At 45.3% G+C, this 25418-nt stretch overlaps 1 protein-coding gene across 8 annotated transcripts in view; it reads left to right on the top strand.

Annotated features, from left to right (window-relative positions):
• Positions 1-25418, top strand: part of Rpap2 (RNA polymerase II associated protein 2) — a 78286-nt gene that overhangs the window by 27999 nt on the left and 24869 nt on the right. For 4 of the 8 annotated variants that reach the window (XM_006250548.5, NM_001013987.1, XM_063273017.1 and 1 more), the window contains 4 exons: positions 793-1711; positions 5834-5928; positions 7321-7401; positions 16366-16434. In XM_006250548.5, the coding sequence (XP_006250610.2) occupies positions 793-1711; positions 5834-5928; positions 7321-7401; positions 16366-16434 (1164 nt within the window). Of the gene's footprint in view, positions 1-792; positions 1712-5833; positions 5929-7320; positions 7402-12373; positions 12757-16365; positions 16435-25418 lie in introns of those variants that run through there. The other 4 variants (XM_063273016.1, XM_063273015.1, XM_063273014.1 and 1 more) reach the window with 2 other exon arrangements.

Here is a 25418-nt window from a genome sequence, read left to right as displayed (position 1 = left end):
TAGACTGACCCTGAACTTTGGAATCTCGATCGATCAGTTTCTCTATTCCCACGAGACTGACTCTGAACTTTGGAATCTCGATCGATCAGTTTATGGATTCCCCCTAGACTGACTCTGAACTTTGGAATCTCGATCGATCAGTTTCTGATCAGTTTCCCACTAGACTTGCTTTCAGTCTCGCTGTCTAGTGTGACCTCTGTTCCTTCCCACCGCGTGCTCCTAGACCAGGCAGCAGAGCTCTCACAAGTGTGCTTGCTTGTCCCAGCACGAACCAGAGCAGCTCCTGCTTTGCCTTTGCTCCGGATTCTTAATCTGATTTAAACTGAATCTCAAAGACAAAGGGTGCAATCAGGGACAGCTGTTACCATTTTGTTTGTATTTGTGAGCTCTCAGATTTAAATAGCATCCATTGAACCATGCTGATGTGCCAACTTCATTTCTGTTGTGGCTTTTGTATTTTTTCATTACATGAAATTTTTTGTATAATGGCCAGGCAGAATTAAGAAAATATTAATCTTTTCTTCAGGCAACAAAATTGTCGGATAGGATACAGTCTTTACTGCACTGCTTTAAGAACTGTAAAATGTTAGGATCAAACAGAAGGAAGCAGAAGAAGCCTTCTGACACACGTGTATTAGACATGGGGAAAGGAAAGCCTTCTGAAATCTAAGTGTCAGAGTATAAGACGTAAGGCTGTTTAAGGCCAGCAGTTCTCACCTTCGGCATCCGGAGTGTACCTGTGTGAAGATTCCTCTTCCATTGACATGGTTTTGACGGTTTCTCCCTGTACAGTGGCTGTTCTGGAGAGGTCGTACAGTTCTTCAGAGACGCCGTTACAGCAGCAGATGTCGATGCTTATGGTGCCTTTGATGCACAGTGTGAACCTGCTTCCTCCAGCACTTGGAGCGAGCGTGCCAGCGACGAGCGTGCCAGCGATGAGGAGGGGCCAGGCTTTGTTTCTTCTCTTCTCCCAGGAAACAGACCGAAGGCCGTGGGCACAAAACCACAGCCACACAGACAAAGCAGCACCGTGAAGAAGAAGGCTGCTCAGAAAATGACCTCCAAGCACGGAGAACAGACCGTGTCAGAGGTCACGGAGCAGTTGTCTAATTGTAGATTAGATAGTCAGGAGAAAGTAGCTACTTGTAAACTTCCTGCAAAGAAAGAAAACACTCAGATTTCTTCACCTGGCCCTTTGTGTGACAGATTAAATACTTCAACAGTTTCTGAAAATAAACACAGTGTATCACAAGTTACTCTTGTGGGGATAAGCAAGAAGAGTGCTGAGCATTTCAGGAGCAAATTTGCCAAATCTAACCCAGGGTCTGGGTCAGCCTCTGGTTTGGTGCAGGTGCGTCCTGAGGTCGCAAAGGCAAATTTACTCCGAGTTCTAAAGGACACCCTGACTGAATGGAAGACAGACGAAACACTGAAGTTTTTATATGGCCAAGACCATGGTTCTGTGTGCCTGCAACCCTCTGCAGCCTCTGGGCCTGATGAAGAACTTGATGAAGATGACATAAGCTGTCAAGCTCAGAACACCTTGGATGAGACACTCCCCTTCAGAGGCTCAGATACAGCCATTAAGCCACTGCCAAGTTATGAGAGCCTGAAAAAGGAAACAGAGATGTTGAACCTGAGGGTCAGGGAGTTCTACAGAGGACGCTGTGTTTTAAATGAAGACAGTACCAAGTCTCAGGACTCAAAAGAGGTAGGTCTTCATGATAAGTGTTTTAGGCTGCTCATATTTCGAGAACTCACAGAGCAGATCGGTTGCTTAGATGTTTGTCTAGGTGACGTGTAGTTAGCATGTCCATTTGAAATGTTACAGACATGGTTGGGGGGTGGCTTACTAGATTAGGCATGTGCTACCTAGGCTTGAGGAGCTGGGTTCAGATTCCTAGCAATCATAAAAGCTAGGCACAGCTTACCTATGTGTATATCTGTTAGACACTGCTAGGCAGCATGGCCAGAGAAGGTGGATTCCAGTAGCCCCTGATCAGCCAGTCTAAGGGGACATCTTCAAGTTCAGTAAGAGACTATATCTAAAAGCTAAGGTGGAGAACAGTGATAGAAGAAGACACACAGCATTGATGTCCAGCCTCCACATGCCCCTGAATGCACATGTGCACATGTATAAACACCTCACAAGCTCACATGCCCATGAATGCACGTGTGCACATGTATAAACACCTCACAAGCTTACATGCCCATGAATACACGCATGCACATGTATAAACACCTCACAAGCTCACATGCCCATGAATACACACATACACACACATGTATAAACATCTCACAAGCTCACATGCCCATGAATGCAGCATGCACATGTATAAACACCTCACAAGCTCACATGCTCATGAATGCATACATGCACATATATAAACACCTCACAAGCTCACATGCCCATGAATGCAGCATGCACATGTATAAACACCTCACAAGCTCACATGCCCATGAATACACGCGTGCACATGTATAAACACCTCACAAGCTCACATGCCCATGAATGCACACATGCACATATATAAACACCTCACAAGCTCACATGCCCATGAATGCAGCATGCACATGTATAAACACCTCACAAGCTTACATGCCCATGAATACACGCATACACATGTATAAACACCTCACAAGCTCACATGCCCATGAATGCACACATGCACATGTATAAACACCTCACAAGCTCACATGCTCATGAATGCACACATGCACATGTATAAACACCTCACAAGCTCACATGCCCATGAATGCACATATGCACATGTATAAACACCTCTCAAGCTCACATGCCCATGAATACACGCATACACATGTATAAACACCTCACAAACTTGCAAGATAAAATGTTACAGATGAAAATACAGGAAAGGAACTTCCTGGGAAGAAATGGATATGGATATTTGATTATCCACTCTGTCATCTGCTAGCTTCTTAAAGTTAGCTCTTTGACACCACGTATCTGTAGATGGACTTGCATCCTTCATTTGTTCGGAGCGTGTGGCATTGCTGATAGCATGGTTCACAGGCGTTACACATACAGGCAGGGTGCATGCTGAGAGGGAGGGAGGGAGGAGGGCTGTGTGCCTTGCCATTCATGGTTTTGGTTCATGTGCACTACCTGGGAATCATATGGCATGCAGAAAAGAGTGGGCAACAGCCTATTTCTACCGTATAATTGTTATTAAGGTGTAAGACATGATGTTGCACCTAGAGATTTGGAGAGGGAAAGTGGAGCTAGAAAAAAGTTTCTTGCACCTTTACAGAACTCTCGCCTGGCTTGGGACCATACTTGAAATCTCAGTACTAATATCAGATGGCATCCAAACCTATATTAAGCTAGAAGGGACACTAGTCTCTTCAGTGAGCTGCATAAACCACCATCACTCACTGTTTTTCCATACTACAAAGCCTTAAAAAAGAAAATTAAGTGTCTGAAGCCCGTGACTTTGTTATAGAACATTTTACAGCTTTTTCATTGGCATTTAATATCAGTGTCCAGACTGTCGAATATTTACACTGAGCACCTGTGACGTCACTCCCCAGACCAGGAGGTGCTTCCTTATAAGGAGACCTGAGCATCAGTGTCTGTCCCTGGCCATTGCCTGTTTGCAGTTTACTCATACACAGTAGTGGAGACTACCTTGCCAGCTCTTGAACAGCCTGTATTCTTTGTTGCCCAGTTTGTTATAATACCACGTGGTTCAGCCTGTATTCTTTGTTGCCCAGTTTGTTATAATACCACGTGGTTCAACCTGTATTCTTTGTTGCCTAGTTTGTCATAATAAATACCACGTGGTTCAGTTTGGTTTGTTCTAGACATCCATGCTCGTGGGTATTCCTGTAGTTCATGGTGCATACACACTACATACATGCATTAGCCCTGAGTCCCCAGCCTGTGTCCCATGAGCTTTTGCGTGACTTTCCCGGTAGAAAAGAAATCCAAGGAAAGCTCCCATCTAGGTTCACTCCGTAAGACTGAGCTGGGATTACTCACAGGCTCCGTAGACAACTGTGTCACTGAAAAGTCCCCCAGCACTGAGTGGTGACTTCAAGGCTGCTCCCCATAGCAGCCAGCCTTCCGTCTCTTACAAACTCCAACACTACAGCCACACGCAGCAAGAGGGAGGTGGTGGCAGCTCCTGGTATAGGCCTTCCATGAGGAAATGCTCACCACTCCCTCACCATTGTCAGAGACCCAGCTGCCACCACTGCCAGCCACAGGTATTGTGCTCCATGTCGGACACTGGTCCCAGGGTCAGCAGGGAGAATGTGAGCTTTGCGCACCACTGCCCAATGAGTGCTTTGACTGCTGTTGTCCTTTCTGCGTCTGCTAGCTCTCTCACATGGCTCCAACTGTCTGCTAAAAGCTTCAACTCCATTTTCTTCAAAGATGTTAAATGTCTTTATATGCATTATATAATATAGCACTTAACAGTAATATCATTTCACTATTGTCTTATTTTATTAGACATCAAACATTGTCTATTAACATGCTGTAAGCTGAACTTGGCAGTGTGTGCCTGTAACCCCAGTGTTTGGAAGGCCAAGGCAGGATCACGACTTTGCAGCCAGTCTGTGCGCATTGGAGACCCTAACCTGAGATTCAGGATAGTATTATCATCCTCTAGGGATGGAGCTGTTCACCTCTCAAGATTCCCAGCAACCCACGTCACCATGACCTGATCAGGACTCGAGGGGACTTAATGGTGGCAGCAGTCCTCAAGAGTCAGCCTTGCTACAGAGTGTATTCCTTCCAAGTCTGTCCTCCAACTGGGAAGCTTTACCCATAACCCGCCTTCATGGGCATCCCCTGACCTATGATTCCATTAGAAAACTCTCTGCTGAGGTCCTTAGTGTCTGAGTTGTCTCTTCCAGGACTAGCCCAGCACTCTCCTGAGTTACCCTCTCCTGGTCTAGCCCAGCACTCTCCTGAGTTACCCTCTGCAGGGGCTCAGCCTAGCACACTCTCCTGAGTTACCCTCTCCTGGTCTAGCCCAGCACTCTCCTGAGTTACCCTCTGCAGGGGCTCAGCCTAGCACACTCTCCTGAGTTACCCTCTCCTGGTCTAGCCCAGCACACTCCTGAGTTACCCTCTCCTGGTCTAGCCCAGCACTCTCCTGAGTTACCCTCTGCAGGGACTCAGCCTAGCACACTCTCCTGAGTTACCCTCTCCTGGTCTAGCCCAGCACACTCCTGAGTTACCCTCTCCTGGTCTAGCCCAGCACTCTCCTGAGTTACCCTCTCCTGGTCTAGCCCAGCACTTTCCTGAGTTACCCTCTGCAGGGGCTCAGCCTAGCACACTCTCCTGAGTTACCCTCTCCTGGTCTAGCCCAGCACTCTCCTGAGTTACCCTCTGCAGGGGCTCAGCCTAGCACACACTCCTGAGTTACCCTCTCCTGGTCTAGCCCAGCACTCTCCTGAGTTACCCTCTCCTGGTCTAGTCCAGTTCCTTACTGCCTTGCTAGCTTTGTGCTGCTTGCCAACAAGTGAAGTGGGTTTGGTTTGGCTGTTTGTTTTCAGCTCTCATTCCTAGTTCATTGGAATGACCTTACCTTTTCCTAGAAATGCTTTCCCCCAGGTACAAGTACTGATGTTAATCCTTAAGTGTAATTTATAGCGAGTTTGGTAGTTTACAGAGGAGACCACTGCCTTCCAAAGGGGGCAAAGGGGCCAGCAGGGCATCACCTGATGGTGACATATGCCGATGCTCAGGTTTAAACATTTCAGTTCTCAAGTCTCTTCCTACACTAGAGGAGCAAATGTTTCTACTCAGTGTTATGGCTCCGGTCATTAAAAACAAGTTTATTTCTCTGTCTGCTTTCAGAATGAGCTTCAGCGTGATCCCAGCTTCCCCCTGATTGATTCGAGTTCCCAGAACCAGATTAGAAGACGGATTGTTCTTGAAAAATTGAGCAAAGTGTAAGTATGGACATGTCATTTTAGCTTTTTAAGAGATTTAAATTAACTCAGTATTTTCATGAATTTGCAATTTATGAATATTATCCTTGAATTCTGAACATTTTTTAATGATTTGAAAAGCTTGCATGAATTTCCTCACTTGAAAATTTTCCATTTTAAGATTTATTTTTTTCAGATATCTTTAGATAAATTGTTTTTGTAGATGACATAGGAATGTCATAAAAGGGAAAAGTGAGACGGTAGAATAGAAAAGCAAACTACCCCACGCCTTCCTAAGCCAGCCAAGAAATAGAGAACAAGCCAAGGGCGCTCTGCCCCTGCGAACAGCCACAGCTGGATACTGCCACACCACTGGACACTGCCACAGCTGGACACCGCCACACCACTGGACACTGCCACACCACTGGACACTGCCACACCACTGGACACTGCCACACCGCTGGACACTGCCACACCACTGGACACTGCCACACCACTGGACATTGCACTGCCACACCGCTGGACACTGCCACACCACTGGACGCAGCCACACCACTGGACACTGCCACACCACTGGACACTGCCACACCGCTGGACACTGCCACACCGCTGGACACTGCCACATCGCTGGACACTGCCACACCGCTGGACACTGCCACATCACTGGACACTGCCACACCACTGGACACCGCCACACCACTGGACACTGCCACACCACTGGACACTGCCACAGCTGGACACTGCCACACCACTGAACACTGACACACCACTGGACATTGCACTGCCACACCGCTGGACACTGCCACACCACTGAACACTGACACAGCTGGTTGGCTTGTTCAGCACAGCCGCATGGTCCTAGGTCGTTTCACACTCAAGAACATGAGTTTCCCTCAGTTCAACTTGAGCTTTGGCTTGAGGTGTCTTGTAATGGGAAGGATTGTTCTTAAAATCAGCCCAGTCACAAGGAACAGCTAAAAACTGCTGTTTCTGTTTAAAACAAAACAAAAAAGTTTGCGATTTTTTTTCTAGAACTATGAGATCTACCTTGAACTTTCCAACCTGTAGTTTTTTAGCAAGAAAACATAAAGTGTGTTAATCACTGTTTGAGAAGTTGGAAAATAGTGATGATAAGGTTAGTCAAAGGACAGTGCTTTCATAGTGAGGCTATGGAATTAGAGGTGCTGACAGACAGACTGACAGAGGACAGCAGCCCGTGCGGGTTTGCAGTACAGGCCTTACTCTGCAGCACAGACCAAAGCAGCAGGGCCTTCCTGTGAACGGGCACTTTGACTTCCTTCTCACTCATCACAAGGTAGCTTAGCCTTTGAGACTTCCTCAGGGCCACTGTTGGATGTAGAAACCCCAGAGGTAGGCACCATATATAATTTTCTTTTGTTCTTTTCTCCCCAGATTGCCCGGCCTTTTGGGTCCTCTTCAGATTACAATGGGAGATATTTACACTGAACTTAAAAACCTTGTTCAGACTTTCAGGTTAGTGTTAATGTGGTAATTTTTCCTTCTCTGTTACTGACTGTTGATTGTCTTGTGCAGTGGCAGGTGGACGGGAGCGTGAGGAGAGAGTAACTGACCTTTGAGGACTCATCTTAGACTCAGAGCTGTTCCCTCTTCAGGTTTCTGTTGAACACATCCCTACTGGCTCAAGTTCTGACACATTTTACTTTGGATAGCTTGCTTGTAAAGTAGCTCCACTTAGGAGGGAAAGTACAAGCTGGAGAGAGCTGGCTCTGTCAGCAGGATGCCAGCCTTGTGAGCGTAATAACCTGCACTCGGCCCCTGATGCCAAGTTTAAAAGAAGAAAATTCTGGCATGATGTGTGCTGATAATCTTAGCGTTGAGGGGGTAGAGGCAGGCCTGTTGACTGGCCAGCCTAGGCTACTTAGCAAGTTCTAGGCCAGAGGGAGAAGACCTTGACTTAGAAATGGTTGACAACACCTGAAGATCTAAACCCAAGGTTATCCTCTGACCTACACACACACACACACACACACACACACACCTCCCCACACACACAAACCTTCCCATACATACACACACAAACACACACACACACACACACACACACACACACACAGATACACACACAAACCTTCCATACATACATAAACACACACACACACACACACACACACACATCTCCCCCCACACACAAACCTTCCATACATACATACATAAACACACACACAAACTCCCCCCTCCATATAAACACGCACAGACCTCCCTTTACATATATATGTACACAAACCACCTCACACATGCATAGAAAAACCTCCTGGGGTTGGGGATTTAGCTAGGCAAGCGCAAGGCCCTGGGTTCGGTCCCCAGCTCCGAAAAATAGAAAAAGAAAAAAGAAAAAAAAAAAAGAAGAAAAACCTCCCTATACACATACACACACATCACAAATACACACACAGACCTCCCCACACATACACACACACAGGCAAATTACGTCTGTGACACAAAGCTAGTAATGCGGAGTTTAGTGGTATTGTAAAGTGTGCAGCAGAGGAGCAGCTCTGTGGTGAGCTGGGGTAATGCATGAGAAGCAGCGCTGATGGATCCTCATCCTCAGAGATGACCTCACCTGTGACAGCATAGAGGAAGGAGTGCAGTGAGCAGTGCAGGACAGTGGCTTTTACTGAACGGTGAAGACGCTGACTTCTGAGAACTCCAAAGACAGAAGAAAGATTTTGCACCTTGGAAAGTGAAACAGTTGAGTCTCCTGGTGATGAAAGGTGCACCTAAGAACAGTCTCACTGAGATGTCCACATTTGAAAGTGAAGGTTAAAACTAAATCTGAACAGCATGATCTTTCTAGTTATCGGTGTTGTTGTCATTTGTCCTAGAGATAATACCACTGTAAGATCATTGATCGTGCCAAGTCAGGGATCCCAGAGTGCTCTTCGGATTGGCACAGGCCTTTGGAAGATTAAGTGCTGTGTAAAAAAGAGTCCGGGCCAAATATTACAAAGCTGAATGGTCTTCTGTTTCCCAGTTCATGATGGAATGAACTTATGTCCCTGGCAGAGCCGTGCATGCAAAGGAAAAGTTGACAGTGATGGTGAGGTTGGGTTAGAGGTCCACAGTGCAGACCCAGGACTGAGCGTTTTTGTTCTGCCTTCTCAGGGAATGAAGGCACAGTAGCAGTTTCACTGGTTTGTCAGGGCTTGCTGTGCATTTCCCTTCAGACCGTGGGTGGATACCGCCTCACTGTTCTGTGCAAGCTGGTGACGTCACCTCAGAAGAGCTCTCCGGATAAGTCCTCTAGGAGGGGAACTTGTCGCTCACCTGTAGCACACTGGCCTAGCATGCATGAGGCCCTGAGTTCTGACCCCAGCACTACCAAAAACTGACCTAAGCAAGTCCTCTCATCCTGAACATACACGTTTCCTGACCTCATTTAAAGTAGATTAAACAGAGTTCACTTTGTATATACCAAGTGAGGTTTGAATATTGTGTTAAACAATGACAAAGCTTGAGGCTCTCAGGTCTTACTAGGTCTCAGAGGAAGTGGAAATGTGTGCAGTAGCCATCTAATCAGCGACATGTGCTCCAGGTGGAAAACCGGCTGCAGGACCACCAACTGGGCCTGCTGTCCTTCAGTTCTCATGCACCTGACTTAACTGGCCTGGCACTTAAGTGACAGGAGATAGTTTAGAACCGACCGTTGTGTAGCATGTATGTGTGTATGTACAGCCGACCATCTCACAGAACATCCAAGCCCCCTGGTTTTCCCTCTGCACGCAGTCAGTCAGTCTAACTTTACCAAGTGAAGACCCTGGGGAGATGCCATCAGTGATTCTTTCCATCGTTCTCCTCCGCGTCTAAAGACATCCTTGTCTTTCACTGTGGGGCACATGATTGTGTCTCCAAGTGTGAGTTATTTGTCTCTTTATTTAAAACATTAGTCTTATAAAAGGGCTGCTAATGAGAACTAGTCCAGAATTGATGAAGTGGCTTTTCAGTTAAATATGTAATGTTTTAGTCAGATGTGCTGATGACTTACAGGTGGAATGCTGGAGTGTGACGCTGTCTTATATTTTTGGTTGTGAGCCTAGCCTTTAACGGCTGAGCCATCTCTCCAGCCCGTGACGCTGTCTTATAGGCCTGTCTCCTACTCCTTTGGAGCTCCTGATGTCATCTGACTCGTATGATGTCATCTGACTCCTATGATGTCATCTGACTCCTATGATGTCATCTGACTCCTATGATGTCATCTGACTAGTGGCATTACAGTGACTGGAATCACTCCATTATTATTGCACATGCCATGGAAATAGAGGTGTTTAATGGTGAAAACTACTGTCTACTCTGTTGGTCTTTTGAGCAGCACTGGTAATAGTGTCTGATTGATGTCAGTACATGAAGTCAGTTCTCATCAACATGCAGGATTTGCCTGATAGTGTACCTATGTTGTTTAATTTCTGAAAGGAAAAACAAAACAACAGTGGTGTTATCATTTTAAAAATGGCAGCAAGAGGTTAAATAACCTCTCTCAAATCATATAAAACTAATCACTGGGTTTTGATTTCAAGCCTAAGTGTAGATCCTATGCTGCCTCTTCTCTTGGCAGATAAAAGGTTGTGCATTATGAAAGAGTGTGAATCAGGTTTTTATACTTCTGTCCGTGCTTTAGACGAGACCCCTTGCTTGAGGTCAGTGCCCTCCATACTTGATTTTCTGTCTGGTCCCCTTGCTTCTGAACTAGACAACTAAAATTTCTTTTGAGGGGCCAGGGGTGCGACTCAGTATTAAAAACCACTATCTAGCATGTACTAGGCCATGGGTTTGCTCCCCATGCCAAAAAAGAAATTAGTAATGGGTTATGTGTACACGTACACATGTGTGCAGGTGCATATTTGGTCACATGTTTGTGGGAGAATGGACATGGGACACAGGCCTGACACACGATGAGCATACATCCTGCCACCGACACGTCCTGTCCTACAGTCTTTGAGGAGAGCGTGCAGCGTCTCCTGCAGCACCCGTGTCAGGTTGGCTCGCCGTTGTCTGTATCCTCAGAAGTTCTGACTCAGCAGATCTTAGCAAAGCAGAGGAAAAGGCGACTCAGCACACAGCGCCATGTGCTTGGGGAGGAAGGCGGAGACATGACACTGCATCTGATTTGACTCACCGGGTGGAACCCCTCTGTGAGCTCCCTAACAGGACCTGAGAGTAAGGGCAAGTGTGGTCTCAGCCCAGTGTCTCCCTCCTTATTTACCCCTTCCTTTAACTTAGGTTTTCTACGAAGACATTTCACTAGACAGCGTTTATCCACTTGCTGTGTTTAGGCCCTGAGCACACATTCAGGTACAGTCTCTTCCTTAAGCATCAGCAGCCACACTGGGGACATTTATTGCTTTCACATGTTTCCTACTAACCAGGCTAAGAATTTGCTAAGAGAGGAGCTGCTACACATGCACTAAGGAACTACATAAGGTGAGAGGAGTGCTGGTCAGCCCAGTTTGTTCTGATAAATACACACACACACACACACACACACACACACACACACACGAGAGAGAGAGAGAGAGAGAGAGAGAGAGAGAGAGACAGACAGACAGACAGACAGACAGACAGACAGACATAATTATACCCACTGTACCTCAGTAAACCTGGAAAATCAATCATGGTAGGTTTAATAGGCTCTGGAGAGGACCACAGAGGTGTTCTGAAGCGTGTGGTAGGAAGTTGCCTTTGCAGGTTAGGAGGACCTACTTCAGGAGTGCTATCGTAAAGAATTGACCGAAAGCTGACATATAAGCCAGCTGGTGTTGGTGCACGCCGCCTTTTATCTCAGCATTTGGGAAGCAGAGGCAGGTGGATATCTGTGAGTTTGAGGCCAGTCTTGTCTGATTTCCAGGATAGCTGAGACTACACAAAGAAACCCTGTCTCGGAGGGGGATGGGGGGGGGAGAGAACGAGCGCGAGCGCAAGAGCAAGCTGGAATATGAAGAGTTGGAAGCGTGCAGTGTTCTGGGAGTGTGCTTCTGTGGTAGGACATGCAGTTAGCACACGTGAGGCCCAGGTGAGAGCAGACCCCAGAACCCCCTGCATCATTGGCACTGCATTACAGCTCCCATTCCCTAAGCCAGCAGCTTTGCTGGTGTCTACTAAGCATCTGTCTGGTTTTTCAGTCACATATCAAAGGGACCTCTGGGAGCATTCTGGAGTACACTTGAGTACTTCCAAGGGTATTAAGTTGAAAAGCAGTAACTTCACCAGACCAAACTTGAAAAACCCGAAGGCCTACTGGGATTACTGTAAGAGCTTGTGTACGGAGTCTATGGTGCAGCCTATGCTATTGACCAAGCTTCCTCTGACACAGAAGCTAGCAAGGACAAGAGGCACGTCAGTGGTGCTTCTGTCCTGACAGACAGATGGCAGATACGCAGAGGCTCATTTTCAAATCCCCCACACTAAGATTTATTTATTTAATTTATAGGAGTATATGAGTACACTGTCACTGTCTTCAGACACCAGAAGAGGCATCAGATCCCATTACAGATGGCTGTGAGCCACCATGTGGGTGCTGGAATTTGAACTCAAGACCTCTGAAGAGCAGTCGGTGCTCTTAACCACTGAGCCATCTCTCCAGCTCCCTCTAATGTCCCCTTTAATGTATAAACTTACTTTATCACTTTTTCCGTCATCCCAGTTGTGTAGCCTGACTCCCTCCAGTTACTTTTTTCATTGGTCACAATAATTAAATGATTAAAGGATGCTATTAGGTTAGTAGGGGTGGTAGTTAAGAATGGGCCGTGGAGGTGCAGCATGGTTGGTCCGAAGATGATTGTTGACTGAATAATAAAGAGTATACAGAGCTTATTTTATTTATTTTATGTGGTCTTACTGCTATATATGCTTGAAATTTAATGAAGACATCTGTGAGAAATAAGCCAAAAAGTAAACATTACCTTAGTAGAGGCTACTATAGAATTATACTCTAATTTTGTTCTAAAACCTGTGAGGGGGTCGATAGCTCTAATAAAGATTAATCCGTCTGACTAACTTCAGAGGGATGTCAGGTGCTCCCGAGGATAAGGAGTCCTCTGCTTCTGACGGGACACTGTGATCTATAACCTGCTTTCTCTGAAAAGTTGCCCTATAGCTAGTGGTGACTGCTGTGGAGGAGAACTTCCAGTCAATACCAACCAATGGGAAAGCGTTGACATAAACAACAATATTTTTCTTTTTGAAATGGTCGTCAATACTAAGAGCTTGTAGAACAGCCATTCCCGAGCCATTTAACAACTGCGAATGTGGGCCTTGGCCCCTGGAGACCAGGTTTCTTTTGATTAGTTAGGGTCGTGCTCAGACAGCAGTATAGCTTAAAAGCCCCCTAGGTGACTCCAGCGCGCAGAGCTGAGAGGCTATTTAGGGCTCTCTGAAGAACTTTTCATGCGTGAGTAGAACTGCTCACTCCTATCCACCCACCCCGAGTTGGGCTATGTCTGGCACCACTGACCTGGCATAGCACAGGGCATGCTCCCCCCAGCAGGTTAAGACTCTTGTCTTAGCAGATGTGAAATAAAATCCTCTTTAAATTACATGTATGATGACTCAAGACCACGTTCTAAACATGTATACATTTTAAATAGCGAGCCTAATAACCAGGGAAGCCAGAAGAGGGAACTGGGTCCCCTGGAACTGGAGTTACAGATGGCTATGAACCACATGACTTGGGAATTGAACCCAGGCCCTCTGGAAGAGTGGCCAGTGTTTTTACCCCGAGCCATCCCTCTGGCCCCTTTTGTTTTTTTTTTTTTTTTTTTTTTTTTTGGTTCTTTTTTTTTTTTTTTTTTCGGAGCTGGGGACCGAACCCAGGGCCTTGCGCTTCCTAGGTAAGCGCTCTACCACTGAGCTAAATCCCCAGCCCCCCCTTTTGTTTTTTTAATTATTAGTTAGACAATAGTAAGTATATTTATTTAGCATATATAGTAGAAATTCTATGGATCAGCAATATGAAAACAATTGGAACTTTGCTCTCCAACTAATGTATCAGAAAAACCGTGAGGTAAAATTACAGTCTCGGTGGGTTGAATGAGAAGGCCCCAGGAGCACGTGTTTGAATACTTGGTCACCGATTGGTAGAACTTTTCAGGAAGGATTAGGAGATGTGGCCTTGTTAGAGGACATGTGTCACTGGAGTGGGGGCTTGAGGTTGCAACAGCCCAAGCCATTACCAGTAAGCTGTCTGTCTCCTGCTATGGATCAGATGTAAAGTCTGAGCTACTCCTCCAGGGCCATGCCAAGCCTGCTGCTGCCACGCTCCCAGCATGGTGGTCATGGCCTCTCCTCTGAAGCCATAAGCCCCATAGACTTTTCTGTAAGTTGCCTTGGTTGTGGTACTTTGTCAGGGCAATAGAAGGGTAACTAACACAGCCCCTCCTTGTGCTCCTCCAGTTCCTGGAACAGTGGTAGAGAGTACACACGTGCTACCTTGTTTTTCCTGAATGACAAAATGAACTTCTGAAATACTAAATATGTGTTACCTGAGAGGCTTACAAACAACAACAAAAACCAAAACAGAATTTTAGGCCCAATGGTGTACACTTTTAATACTAGTACTGGGAGGCAGAGGTGGGCCAGCCCAAAGCTACATAATGAAAATCTCAATTTCTCTCTCTCTCTCTCTCTCTCTCTCTCTCTCTCTCTCTCTCTCTCACACACACACACACACACACACACACACACAAGGTTGTTTTGTCGTTTTTATGTCCACCCTTATCCTACCATTCAAGCTCTTTGTGGTTATGTGCTGGATTCCGTTTTGTTTGCTACAAGACAGTAAATAAACAGAACAGCCCTTGCCTCATCTGTCAAAGGCTGTCTGCACATTTTAGTGTGGCATACTGTTATGAGACTCTTTCTCTTGTCCAGTATAGTCTCCATGTCTTCCAAGAAGACGAGAAGCAAAATAAGAAGCTCCGGTGTTAGAAAATCTGCTGGAGAAAGACAGCAGGGAGAGATGCATTTAAAGAAAGGGCTGATGGGAGATGAGGATCAAGCTGGGACTGTCTGAGGTCATCTGACAGAACAGCCTGAGCACAGGGACAACAAGATGGCTCTGCAGCTAAAAAGGCACTTGCTGTTGATGGAGTCTGATCTCCAAACTCACATAAAGACAGAAGACACACACACAGACACAGAATTGTACTCTGACCTCCATACATGTGCTGTAGCACACAGACTCAACACATAGAAGTACATGCTAAAAACAAAAAGATTTAAGAAACTTGAAAATGGGGCTGGAGATACAGCTCAATGGTAAAGAGCACTGGCTGCTTCCCCAGGAGGCCTAAGTCCAGAGTATGTGTGTGTGTGTGTGTGTGTGTGTGTGTGTGTGTGTGTGTGTGTGTGTGTGTCTGTCTGTCTGTCTGTCTGTCTGTTGGGGGGGTTCTGTGTGTGTGTATGAGAAAGAGAGAGAGATTGATTGATTGATCTGTACATCTTACATGGATATGAACGTTTTGTGTTTGGAATGTATTGGAATGACTTACCACTGCTGCAACAGTCTTTGTCAAAGCTAAAAACAAAACCTGAGAACAGGAGTGAACCTGACAAAGTCATTGACCATTTAGGGTGTTGATAAACCTAGGAAAGTAATGGCAGTCAGGAAGAAAGATTCGGTCAGAGCACAGAACAGCTACCCCTGCCAGACACGAGGAGTGCGTGCTTATGCTGCATGCAGTCTGATACAGACGCGAATTCAGGAAAGACGTCCAGACCACAGAGAGCGTCAGCTCATAGAGGTCTTGGTGCTGTAGGACTGTTTGCACAGACGACGAGAGACGTGGGGCAGAAGCCCAGGTTGCTCAGGGTTAAGAGGTTGGCAAGTGATACCAGAGAGAGAGAGAAAGAGAAAGAGAGAGAGAGAGAGAGAGAGAGAGAGAGAGAGAGAGAGACACCAGGCGGAGACGTCCATGGAGGGACCGCTCTGCTCGGCTGTGTCAGAGCTGGCTAGTCGTGAAGGGAAGCTGATCTAGCCGTGTGCACCTTTTGAACACTGGATCTTTACAGAAGCCTGTGAGGCTACTGACCCTTCTGTATATACCAGCTCTCCAAAGATTGAGTCTATAACAACAGTAAGTGACAGCAGCTGCACTGATGGCCACGTTAGCTGACTATTATACTGTACTGCCATTTTGTAGCTCGACTTTTGTGATTTGGAAAAAAAACATTCTTTCTAAACTATAGAGAAAATCCAGATTGACAAACTAGTAGATGTTAAGTTTTCTAAAATTTTATTCAGATGTTAAGTAAAGACAACTATGATATAATAAATTAAAAAGTACCGATTTGAAAGTCCATTGGTCACAGGTCCTTGCTCTGAGTATTTGGAATAAACAGGTGAAGAACGCTGCTTCTTTGACACATTAAACTATGATTCTTACCCCAAACTAAAACTCAAAGGTAAGTCTTGATGTCTTTCAGATTATCAAATAGAAACATTATCCACAAACCTGTGGAGTGGACTTTAATCGCCGTGGTCTTGCTGTCACTGTAAGTACTCTTGGAGAATGCCATTTTCCTATGTTGTGCCTGATTTTCCTATTTTTATGAGAAGGTAGCGTCCATGTAAAGGGGTAATGCCAAATTCCACCATCTTGGGAGAATCTAGTTCTCATAAATATTATCTCTCTTTTACCGGAGAACACCCCCATATGCAAGATTTGTGCAGCAGTCTTACATCTTCTTGTTGATATCTATTCTATTGAGACTTCATTGTCCTACATCTGTTTATGTATATATATTTCATTTTTGGACATAGTTTGTGTTTAATAATAGTGGATAAGTCTTATTTTCTAAATGTACACTTTAAAATTAACAGGTTTAAAGGAGCTAAGTAAACACTAGTCCAGTAGACATAAAACGTTTAAAACTCAGCCAGCTCTTAAGAAGCCACTGGCGGTGTCTAAGGCTGTTCTTCAGAGGGTTAAAGCCATGTATCAGGTGTAGTGTGTTTCAGCTTGAATTGGGCAGTCTTTTGCGGCTCACTCATTGCTGCTGCTGCTGCTGCTGCTGCTGCTGCTGCTGCTGCTGCTGGGTGTTGGTTAGGCCATTGAAGCCCACAGGCAATTGGAAACTTATGGATGCTCACGGGTCAGTCACGCTCACGCCGTCTCCAGCACTGCTCTCCCTTTGATCTTACTTTAGACTGACATGTGCCTTCCCTGTCCCAAGGAAAGCTGTGTGAGGAGCATTAGCTTAGGCTTCAGTGAGCCGGAATCTGTGTCGCCCGAACAGATACAACTTACATGATTCATTAAATCAGAACACAGAAAATAACTTTACTTGAATGCTCTGATATAAATTTTTAATCAACCCTAAGAACAAATCTTTTGTTATTTCTACTATTCAGTGTTCCAGTTGAATTGGCAGTTCATGAAAGATATATTATTAATTTTTAAAAGGTTTTCTACTTTATGAAATGTGTAAATATTTTGTTCATTGACAGAAAATATCAATAACTATGCTTACCCACAGTATCATATGCCTGGTAATAAATGCCCATAGACAACTATCTAACTTACTTTGGTAATTTATTACACTGAGGGGGAAGCAGTGTTTAGGTTGACATGTTAGAGGCATGAACAGTGATCTCAGACTCTTGCTTCTGAAATTGAAGACGCATTGGCCTTTACTTTGTATTAAACTACTGCCACATCTCCAAAATGTCTAACAATTAGAAGAGTGAGCCGGGCAATGGTGGCTCACACCTTTAATCACAGCACTCGGGAGGCAGAGGCAGGTGGATATCTGAGATCAAGGCCAGCAGGTCTACAGAATGAGTTCCAAGAAAGCCAGGGCCACACAGAGAAATCCTGTCTTTGGGGGGAGGGAGTGTTGAGAAACACAATAATAAAATATAATATAAAATCCATGTAATTATTCCCTGTGAAAACGAGACTCTGGGCATAAGGACCTACACTTGTGACCCTAACCCACATAGAAGCCTGGTGTGGCTGTGTGCATGTCACTCCAGCATGTGAGTGGGGGACAAGGAGACCCCAAAGCTCATTGGTGAGCCAGCTGACCCGAATTGATGAGCTCCTGGCTCAGGGAGAGACCCTACCTCAGAAAATAAAGTGGAGAGCATTTGAGAAAGGCACCCAAAACCAACCTCCGACCTCCATATATACACATGAACATGTACACACATGAATACTTTATAACAAACATATAAGAAAACCTATGTTTTGTTTTAATATGGATACCATGTAACGAAAGATACTGACACTATTAGCTAGTGCTGTTTTGCACCATTTGACTTCTGGTTTAGGTGTAACAACTCTTTGGAAAAGTAAGCCACAGGATTCAGTTGTATGCTTTTTATCTGTATTAGTTTCCCGTGTACAGTCTTAAGATCGTAGCTGTGAGCACCACTCTGTCCTCTGTCACGCTTATGTCCTGACCCCATAGGTAGAGCCAACCTTCCCAGCCACTGAGCCTTTTGATTCGTACACAGCCCAGTCATGTCTGGAGTAAGTCCTTTGGCTTTGAAAATCTTGGGTCACTGTAGATCCCATGTTCCAAAGTACTTGCTAGGCTTTCATTCTTGAAATCTTGTGTCTTTCCCTCGGACCTCCTTAACCGTTCCGTCAGTCCGTTTGCACCACAGCCTCAGGCTTCAGGTGTCCCTCGTCATCGTTTATCATTAGCTCTCAAGCCTTCCATCTGGGTACATATTATTTCATTCATTTCTTGTCTTCAGAAAGCCCCCTTGGACCCTCTCACACTACCCTAAGGAACCTGTCGCTTAGCTGTTGGCCCCTTTCATCCACAACCCGGTCCTCCTAAAATAACTACTACTAAGCATGTTAGGAACAGAACTTAAATACTTCATTAAGAATTTTAAATATTTAAATAAAGATGTAAATATTTAGAGTGAATCCCACTCACCTCTACAGGGTGTAATTACATTTGGTCTACTCTCGCACCTTCCTCCTACATACAGTTGGATGAAGATGAGGACTGCATTGCCCTTGATATGAGGGTCAGTGTTAGACAGAGAGCCTCCCACAGAAAGGGGAGATAGCTCAGATGCCAATGATGTGCTCAGCTCAGCAAAGGGGAATCAGGCACAGTTTGTGTAAGTGACCTTTCCTTTCAGCTGTTAGGTTATTGCCACTAAACTGGGAGGAGGCCTGAAAGTCTCCCCTGGGCACTCCTCAGAGACCTTCGCAGAACTCTGTTTGCAGATGTTCAAGGAGGGTTACTAGGAACCTGTAGGCATCTCTAAAATGCATACTCAAAACCAAGCCTCATTCTGTAGAGCGACTGTCGTTACTGAGAAAGGGTACACAGACTGCAGAGGGCTCAGCACTCAGGCCTAACTTAGGTCTCCAGATTCCGCACGTTGTCAGGACGGACGCCTGAGAGCTGTCCTCTGGCCCCACACACATGCTGTGGCGTGTGTACACCAGTACTCACACACAATAAGTACATATTTTAGAAGATACTACTCCAGTTATCTTATACAGTAAGATATTTATAATTTTGTGTAATAAATAGTATAGCAATATACTACAGTTCTTTGAATATTAAAGCTTTATTGCTAATGTTCATTGAATACAAGAGTCACCAGGAAAGATGGTTTTCTATAGCAGTGTCTTGCACACTTCAATACTGGTGTGAAAACTCAAGACCTGGCATTTTCTGCTGCTGTGGACGAGTGTGCTTGTCAAAAGAACCCTCTTCAGCTGGTTTCAGAATCCTGCACTTGTCTGGCACTCTTACCCTAAGTAATAATTTTTTCTAGTTGAGCTTAGCCATACTTTATTCTCTGGATAGGGCTGGACATTGGAATAATATAGCTTGAATTGAATTTTCCCAAATAAATATGCCCAAATAAAATACTGGGTTCTTACTAGTTTTTGATATATTACTCTTAATAAACATATATATATATATCATATATATACATGTATATATTAGCTTTTCTGCATTTCAGAACCTCTATATTATATTAGATAAACCTATTAACATATATAGTTTGTTTATACATCAAATTAGGAAACACTGTGTTTATCAAGGGCATCTTCTGGCACGTAGCTCCCTTACACTCCTTTTCCTCTTCGTAGTACCCGTCTTGCCAAGAGCAGAGGCATGACAGACCTGTATGCTCACAGTACAGTGTCTGAGAAGTTGTCATAGGTCAGCCACCATTGTCTTTAAAGCCATTCTAGTCTGTAACTATAGACTAGACTTTATCTATAACTGTCATTATAGATGTGCCATGCTGGCGAGAAATCTAGGGAACGGTCCTGATCAAAGCTGGCAGCCAAGGAAAAGGCCCACACAGCAGTCTAACAGGCTGAGTCCCATGTGTACAGCCCATGTGGCAGGAGAGGGAGTCAAGTTTCCTCAACTGAAACTGTGCAGTGATCCTTGTAACCTTTGCTGTGCAAGGGGGGAGATGAGGGTCCCGTATGTGTCACTAGTGAAACTTCAGTATTCCTTGGAACCTTTGCTGTGCAAGGGGGGAGATGAGTGTCCCGTCTGTGTCACTAGTGAAACTTCAGTGTTCCTTGGAACCTATTGTGCAGTGGAGAAATGAGTGTCCTGTCTGCATTGCTCAGAGAAGATGATAAAGGAGAGGGCAGCCTCCGCCAGGCAGGACAGACACATGCTGCTCCGACGTGGATGCCCTTGGTGCTCTCTAATGGAAAGCTTTCAAGGCCATCTCCAAGTGTCTGTCTGCTTTCACTTTACTTATCTGAACTGGCTGTTTCCAGTGAACTGTGGCCTGTGTGTAGTCAGGGACCATTCAATAGTTTATTCCCTCTAAAAGCTCTGAGTATTCCCATCGTTCAGGGATTAGCATGTAAGTCCTGGGAAATGGTATTTTAAACAAGCTCAACTTGACCATGGTCTTTCAACAAAAGCCATCAGGATGCAGACAGTCACTTTAAGGCGTCATCAGACAGGTACACTGGAGAGTCCCTTCCCTGGGGCTCCTGGGCACAAGTGAAAGCTGAGACTAAAGCTTTTACCCTCTCCCAGCTGTGCGTTCACTCCTCCCTCCCACTTCATCTCCTCATAGAGACCCGTGCACACACCTCAGAACAAGTAGATGGTTCCTGGAACTGCTCCTGGATCCCACTTCTCTCTACCATTCAAATCAAGCTTGGTTTTTGAGACTATATTAGACTTTTGGCAGTATTTTTTGTATTTTATAATATGGAATATTTATAACTGATTTTTCTTGAGATAAAATTCCCATTTTAATGTGTAGACAGTTCTGGATTTTATAATATATTTGCTATAGTATACAGTGGTCCATACTGTCTAATAACAGAACAATTTTGTCACCGCAAAAAGAAACCTCATGTGAGTTCAGCCTTGACTTCTCTGACTCACAACCCAGTGGGATAACCATTTCTCTGTTTACCTGTTCTAAATATTTAAATCAGTGAAGACATACCTGTTTATGTTTGGCTTCTTTCATTTAACATGTTTTTAGAGTTTTTGTCCATGTCACAGCATGTAACAATACTTTTTCATGACCATATAATATTCCGTCAGTACTCAGTTATCAGTGAGAGTTATTTCAGCTATCTCTGCTCTGAGGCATGTTCTTGTGGGACATGTTTTCGGTTTAGTGGTGTACACTGGTGTTGAATTGCTGGGTTATGATTAACCTTCTGAGAAACTGCCAAGCTTTTTCGGGCCACAGCTGCACCATTTCACACAGTCCCTGGCAGCGTGTAGGGGCTCCAGAGACTAAACACGGGGCTTATCTCATCCTCGAAGCCAGTTGTCATCATAGGTACTCATACGTGCAGTACTCCACAGCCTGGTCTGTCGTATGCTTGCCCCAGCGAGTGGCGCTGTTTGGGGAAGTCACAAAGAAGCTTTGGGGGTTGTAGCTGACTGAAAGTAGGCAGATAGGTCCTGCAGGGTGGTCCTTCCCAGCACACTTCCGTCTCCTGCTTCCCAGCCACCAGGCTGTGGACTCTGCTGCTCTACCGTGTCCTCTGAACCATATTGGAATAAGCTCTCTAAAACCGAGAAAAAAGATCTATTTCCTCCATTTAATTGTCAGGTATTTGTGTAACCGCTGTGTAGTAGTAAGTAACACAAAATACTGGTACCAAGAAGTGGGGTTGCTGCTGTACTACGCCGGGTGACGTGGCTCTTACGCTGTTTACCTGGTTTGCAGCAGTTTGGAAAACACTGGAGAAGCAGGGTACAGGAGCTGCTACAGGGATGAAAGCAAAGGCAAATAAACAACTCTCAGGTCATCCAGAGACCAAAACACCAACTGGAGTGGGCCGGCAGAGGCCAGACTCCTGAGGTTCCAACCAGAGTGGGCCGGCAGAGGCCAGACTCCTGAGGTTCCAACCAGAGTGGGCCGGCAGAGGCCAGACTCCTGAGGTTCCAACCAGAGTGGGCTGGCAGAGGCCAGACTCCTGAGGTTCCAGAGGGAACTCAACTAAAGGCCGTGCTTACTATGTCCTGGCAAAGGATTTATCTGCTTTGAGTCTGTGTCCTGTGCTGAACTGAGAAATGAAGGACTAACGTAGTGGGAAGTTTTGAGACAGTGTGATAATGTTGCATAGTTACTGGTGGCTGTTTCTAGCCAATCCTAACAGTAAGGATCAGGAGCAAGGGGCTTAGGAACAAAGGATTAATAAAAAGTGCTGTCTACCCAGTAAAGGAGTGAGGCGGACAGTTTTCATAAGATTAACACCATGAAAAGTAGCCAGGCACTCTCAAGACAGAGAGAAAAGATACCAAACCCCACCCATTGCGGGCCCCAGCATATAAATTTCTTTTAGGAAGAAAGCCACCAGGTGCCAAAACTGTACAGTCTAGGAAAGTGCTTTCCCAAGCTGACCCAGGCAACCCCTGAATCCTTGATTCAGAGGATTGGCTACTGCTTGAGCTCATGGGGGACCTTCCTGCTGGTGTCACAGGCATGCAGGATGCAAGCGTTTTGAGGTTTTGGACATTCCCATTAGGTTTTCAAAGGAAGGCGTAGGAGACCAAGCATAGCCTTCCCAGGTTCTCTACAAGAAGCCCCTAAGGGGGAACTACTTGAGACTGGGAGGCTGAGACCTCAGGCACAGTGAGATGTCCTATGTCCCCTTGGCTGGCCATCAGATGGCAACGTTTATTAGACAATTACATGAGACACAGTCAGGCATCAGAGTAGACAGCAACCAGAAGGCCCCAATGTACCCGATTGTATCCAATTTTACGCTATGCCATTGTACATGTTTGAATAGACTTCTTACTATTTTCCTGCCATCTCTGCAGAGGCAGCTTTCCGGGGGCCTTTTCCTGTGTAGGTAATTGACAAATTTGCTTAGATTAGCTTGTGTCTTTGTTCTTTACTTAAATAAGTCTTAGGCAATTTGGGGTGCCTAGGGTCAAAGATGCAACTCAGATGCCATTATTTTTAGCAGAAACTGTTATCAGATCAGGTTAAGAAGAATTTAAAAATGACATCTATAAAATAGCTTTATTTTACCAGGAGAAAATAGCCTTTCTCTGATGTCTCCCTTCATTCTGCCTTCTGTCTAACCTGTAGCTGTCCTTTCAGCTGGTGTCAGCAATTTTAAGAAAGGCGCAGCTGTGATACCATCCCCTTCTGTGCTTGTCTACTATTCCCGAGACACAGGAGGTGGGACTTGAACCTTGAGAGGGAAAGGTCTGTCCTCAGTGACTTTTGATATTGCTATCCCATAAGCGAGCATCCAGCCAGGGAAACTTTGGGCAGCTGTTGTGGGTCACACAGTATTAGGGTGGATTGGACATGGAGCTGTAGGACTTCATGTTTGTCCTTCTGTCTTTTAGTCTTGCTTTGACCCATTTCCTCCTCTGTGTATACCATTTCTCTTGTGGAATGAGAAGTTTGCCCTGTGCTGTTGGATGTTGGATGTACGTGACATTTTTTATTCTAGAGGGGTTGACAATTAAGAGTGTGCTAGCTGACTGACAGTCTTTGGGGCAGGCAGTCCTCCTGTCTCTGCTACCCATCTTGAGTAGAAGTCCTGGTATTAGAGATGTGCGCTCCTGTACAGCTTTTCACATGGTTCCAAGATCTGACTTCGGTCATCAGACATTCTAAGAGAGCACTTTACCTGCTCATTCATTTCCTTAACCCCCAACCCAGATAATTTCTGAAGGAATAACACTACATTTTCTAACCAAAGCCTACTTTCTACAAAGATTTTTTTCCTTAGAATTTCCCACATCTCCAGCAAATTTATAATTTAGTCTTTTATTTATCCATAAATTGCAGAGGGTCTCCAAACCTGCTATCTTTAATCCTTGTTAAAAATTACCAGTGTGTGAGGCCCCTGTGTTCCCTTCCTGGCAGCACACACAAACACATAAACACACGCATGTGCACACACAGACACACACAAGATTCCTCAAGAGGGGAGGCTCCAGCAGCTTCGAGGATAATGGGAGATAGCAGTGGTCTTAACCAATCACAGCCTCAGTTTTCGTGGCCAGGCCCTGGTTTTCCTAATGCATCTGCCTGTCTGAACAAACTCCTCGAGTTTACAGGTAGTATTACCCAATTGTGGGGATCGCCACTAGCAGAGTAGAGAGATTATACTGTGTGGGGCTTGATCCTGCTTTGGTCAGGCACCCTGAGCAGGAGAAAGCCAGAGCTCCCGCTGTCCTGTGAGCACTACCCAGGAGCAGGGATTCAGAGGAAAGGCTGCTGGAGCCCATCCAGAGCTGCTTTACAGACCTGCTGCAAACAGGATTTAGATATAAAGTTCTAAAGTTACACCACCCCAGCCCCTTAAACAAACACACATGTAATATATCGCTCCACAGTGATTTACAAAGGACTTGTTTCTTTTGAATTAGAAATATCAGTGGGAAGCACCCTGGTTTCCTTATTAATAGGTAATCCTAAACCCTTAAACGCAAACATCATCTGGGCATGAGCCATCTGTTAGAAGAAAAACATTTCATTTTATTTGGCTGCTGTGGTCTTCTGTAATCAAAGTTTTTATCTCCATTTTCCAGATAAAGCTCTGAAGTGCAGGCCCATGATGGCATGTCCCCAGCATGCTTTCTTACCTGTCCCCTCTGATCTCCAACACCATCACATTACTGGCCTTATCTACCTATTACTTTCTTACTTTGGTGACTTTGTCTTTGTGCCTAAGGTAAATTTTTGTTTAGTGTTTTGGGATCCTCTCACTCTGTGGCCCAGGCTGCCATGCTGCCTACAGCTCACAGCAGTCCTGCTGCCTCAAGTCTTCCAGGTCTAGGATTGCAAGGGTGCACCACAAATTCAGCTTACCTACGATAGAGTTAATAGAACTGTGTGTGTGATTACCTTTTAGTGAGCTGTATTTCATTCAATGTAATTCAGTTGCCCTTCAGACAGCACGTGTACAAGAGTCGTGAAGCCCTGAATTCAGCTGCACAAACTATTCAACCTCGTTGACTGTCATTTTCCTCGTTGGACGTGTGAGGACTTCGACTGAATTCAGGTTTTATTGAGGCAG

This window comes from Rattus norvegicus, chromosome 14, assembly GCF_036323735.1.
Source record: "Rattus norvegicus strain BN/NHsdMcwi chromosome 14, GRCr8, whole genome shotgun sequence".
NCBI classification, from domain to species: Eukaryota; Metazoa; Chordata; class Mammalia; order Rodentia; family Muridae; genus Rattus; species Rattus norvegicus.
This window is presented reverse-complemented; position numbering and strand designations above follow the sequence as displayed.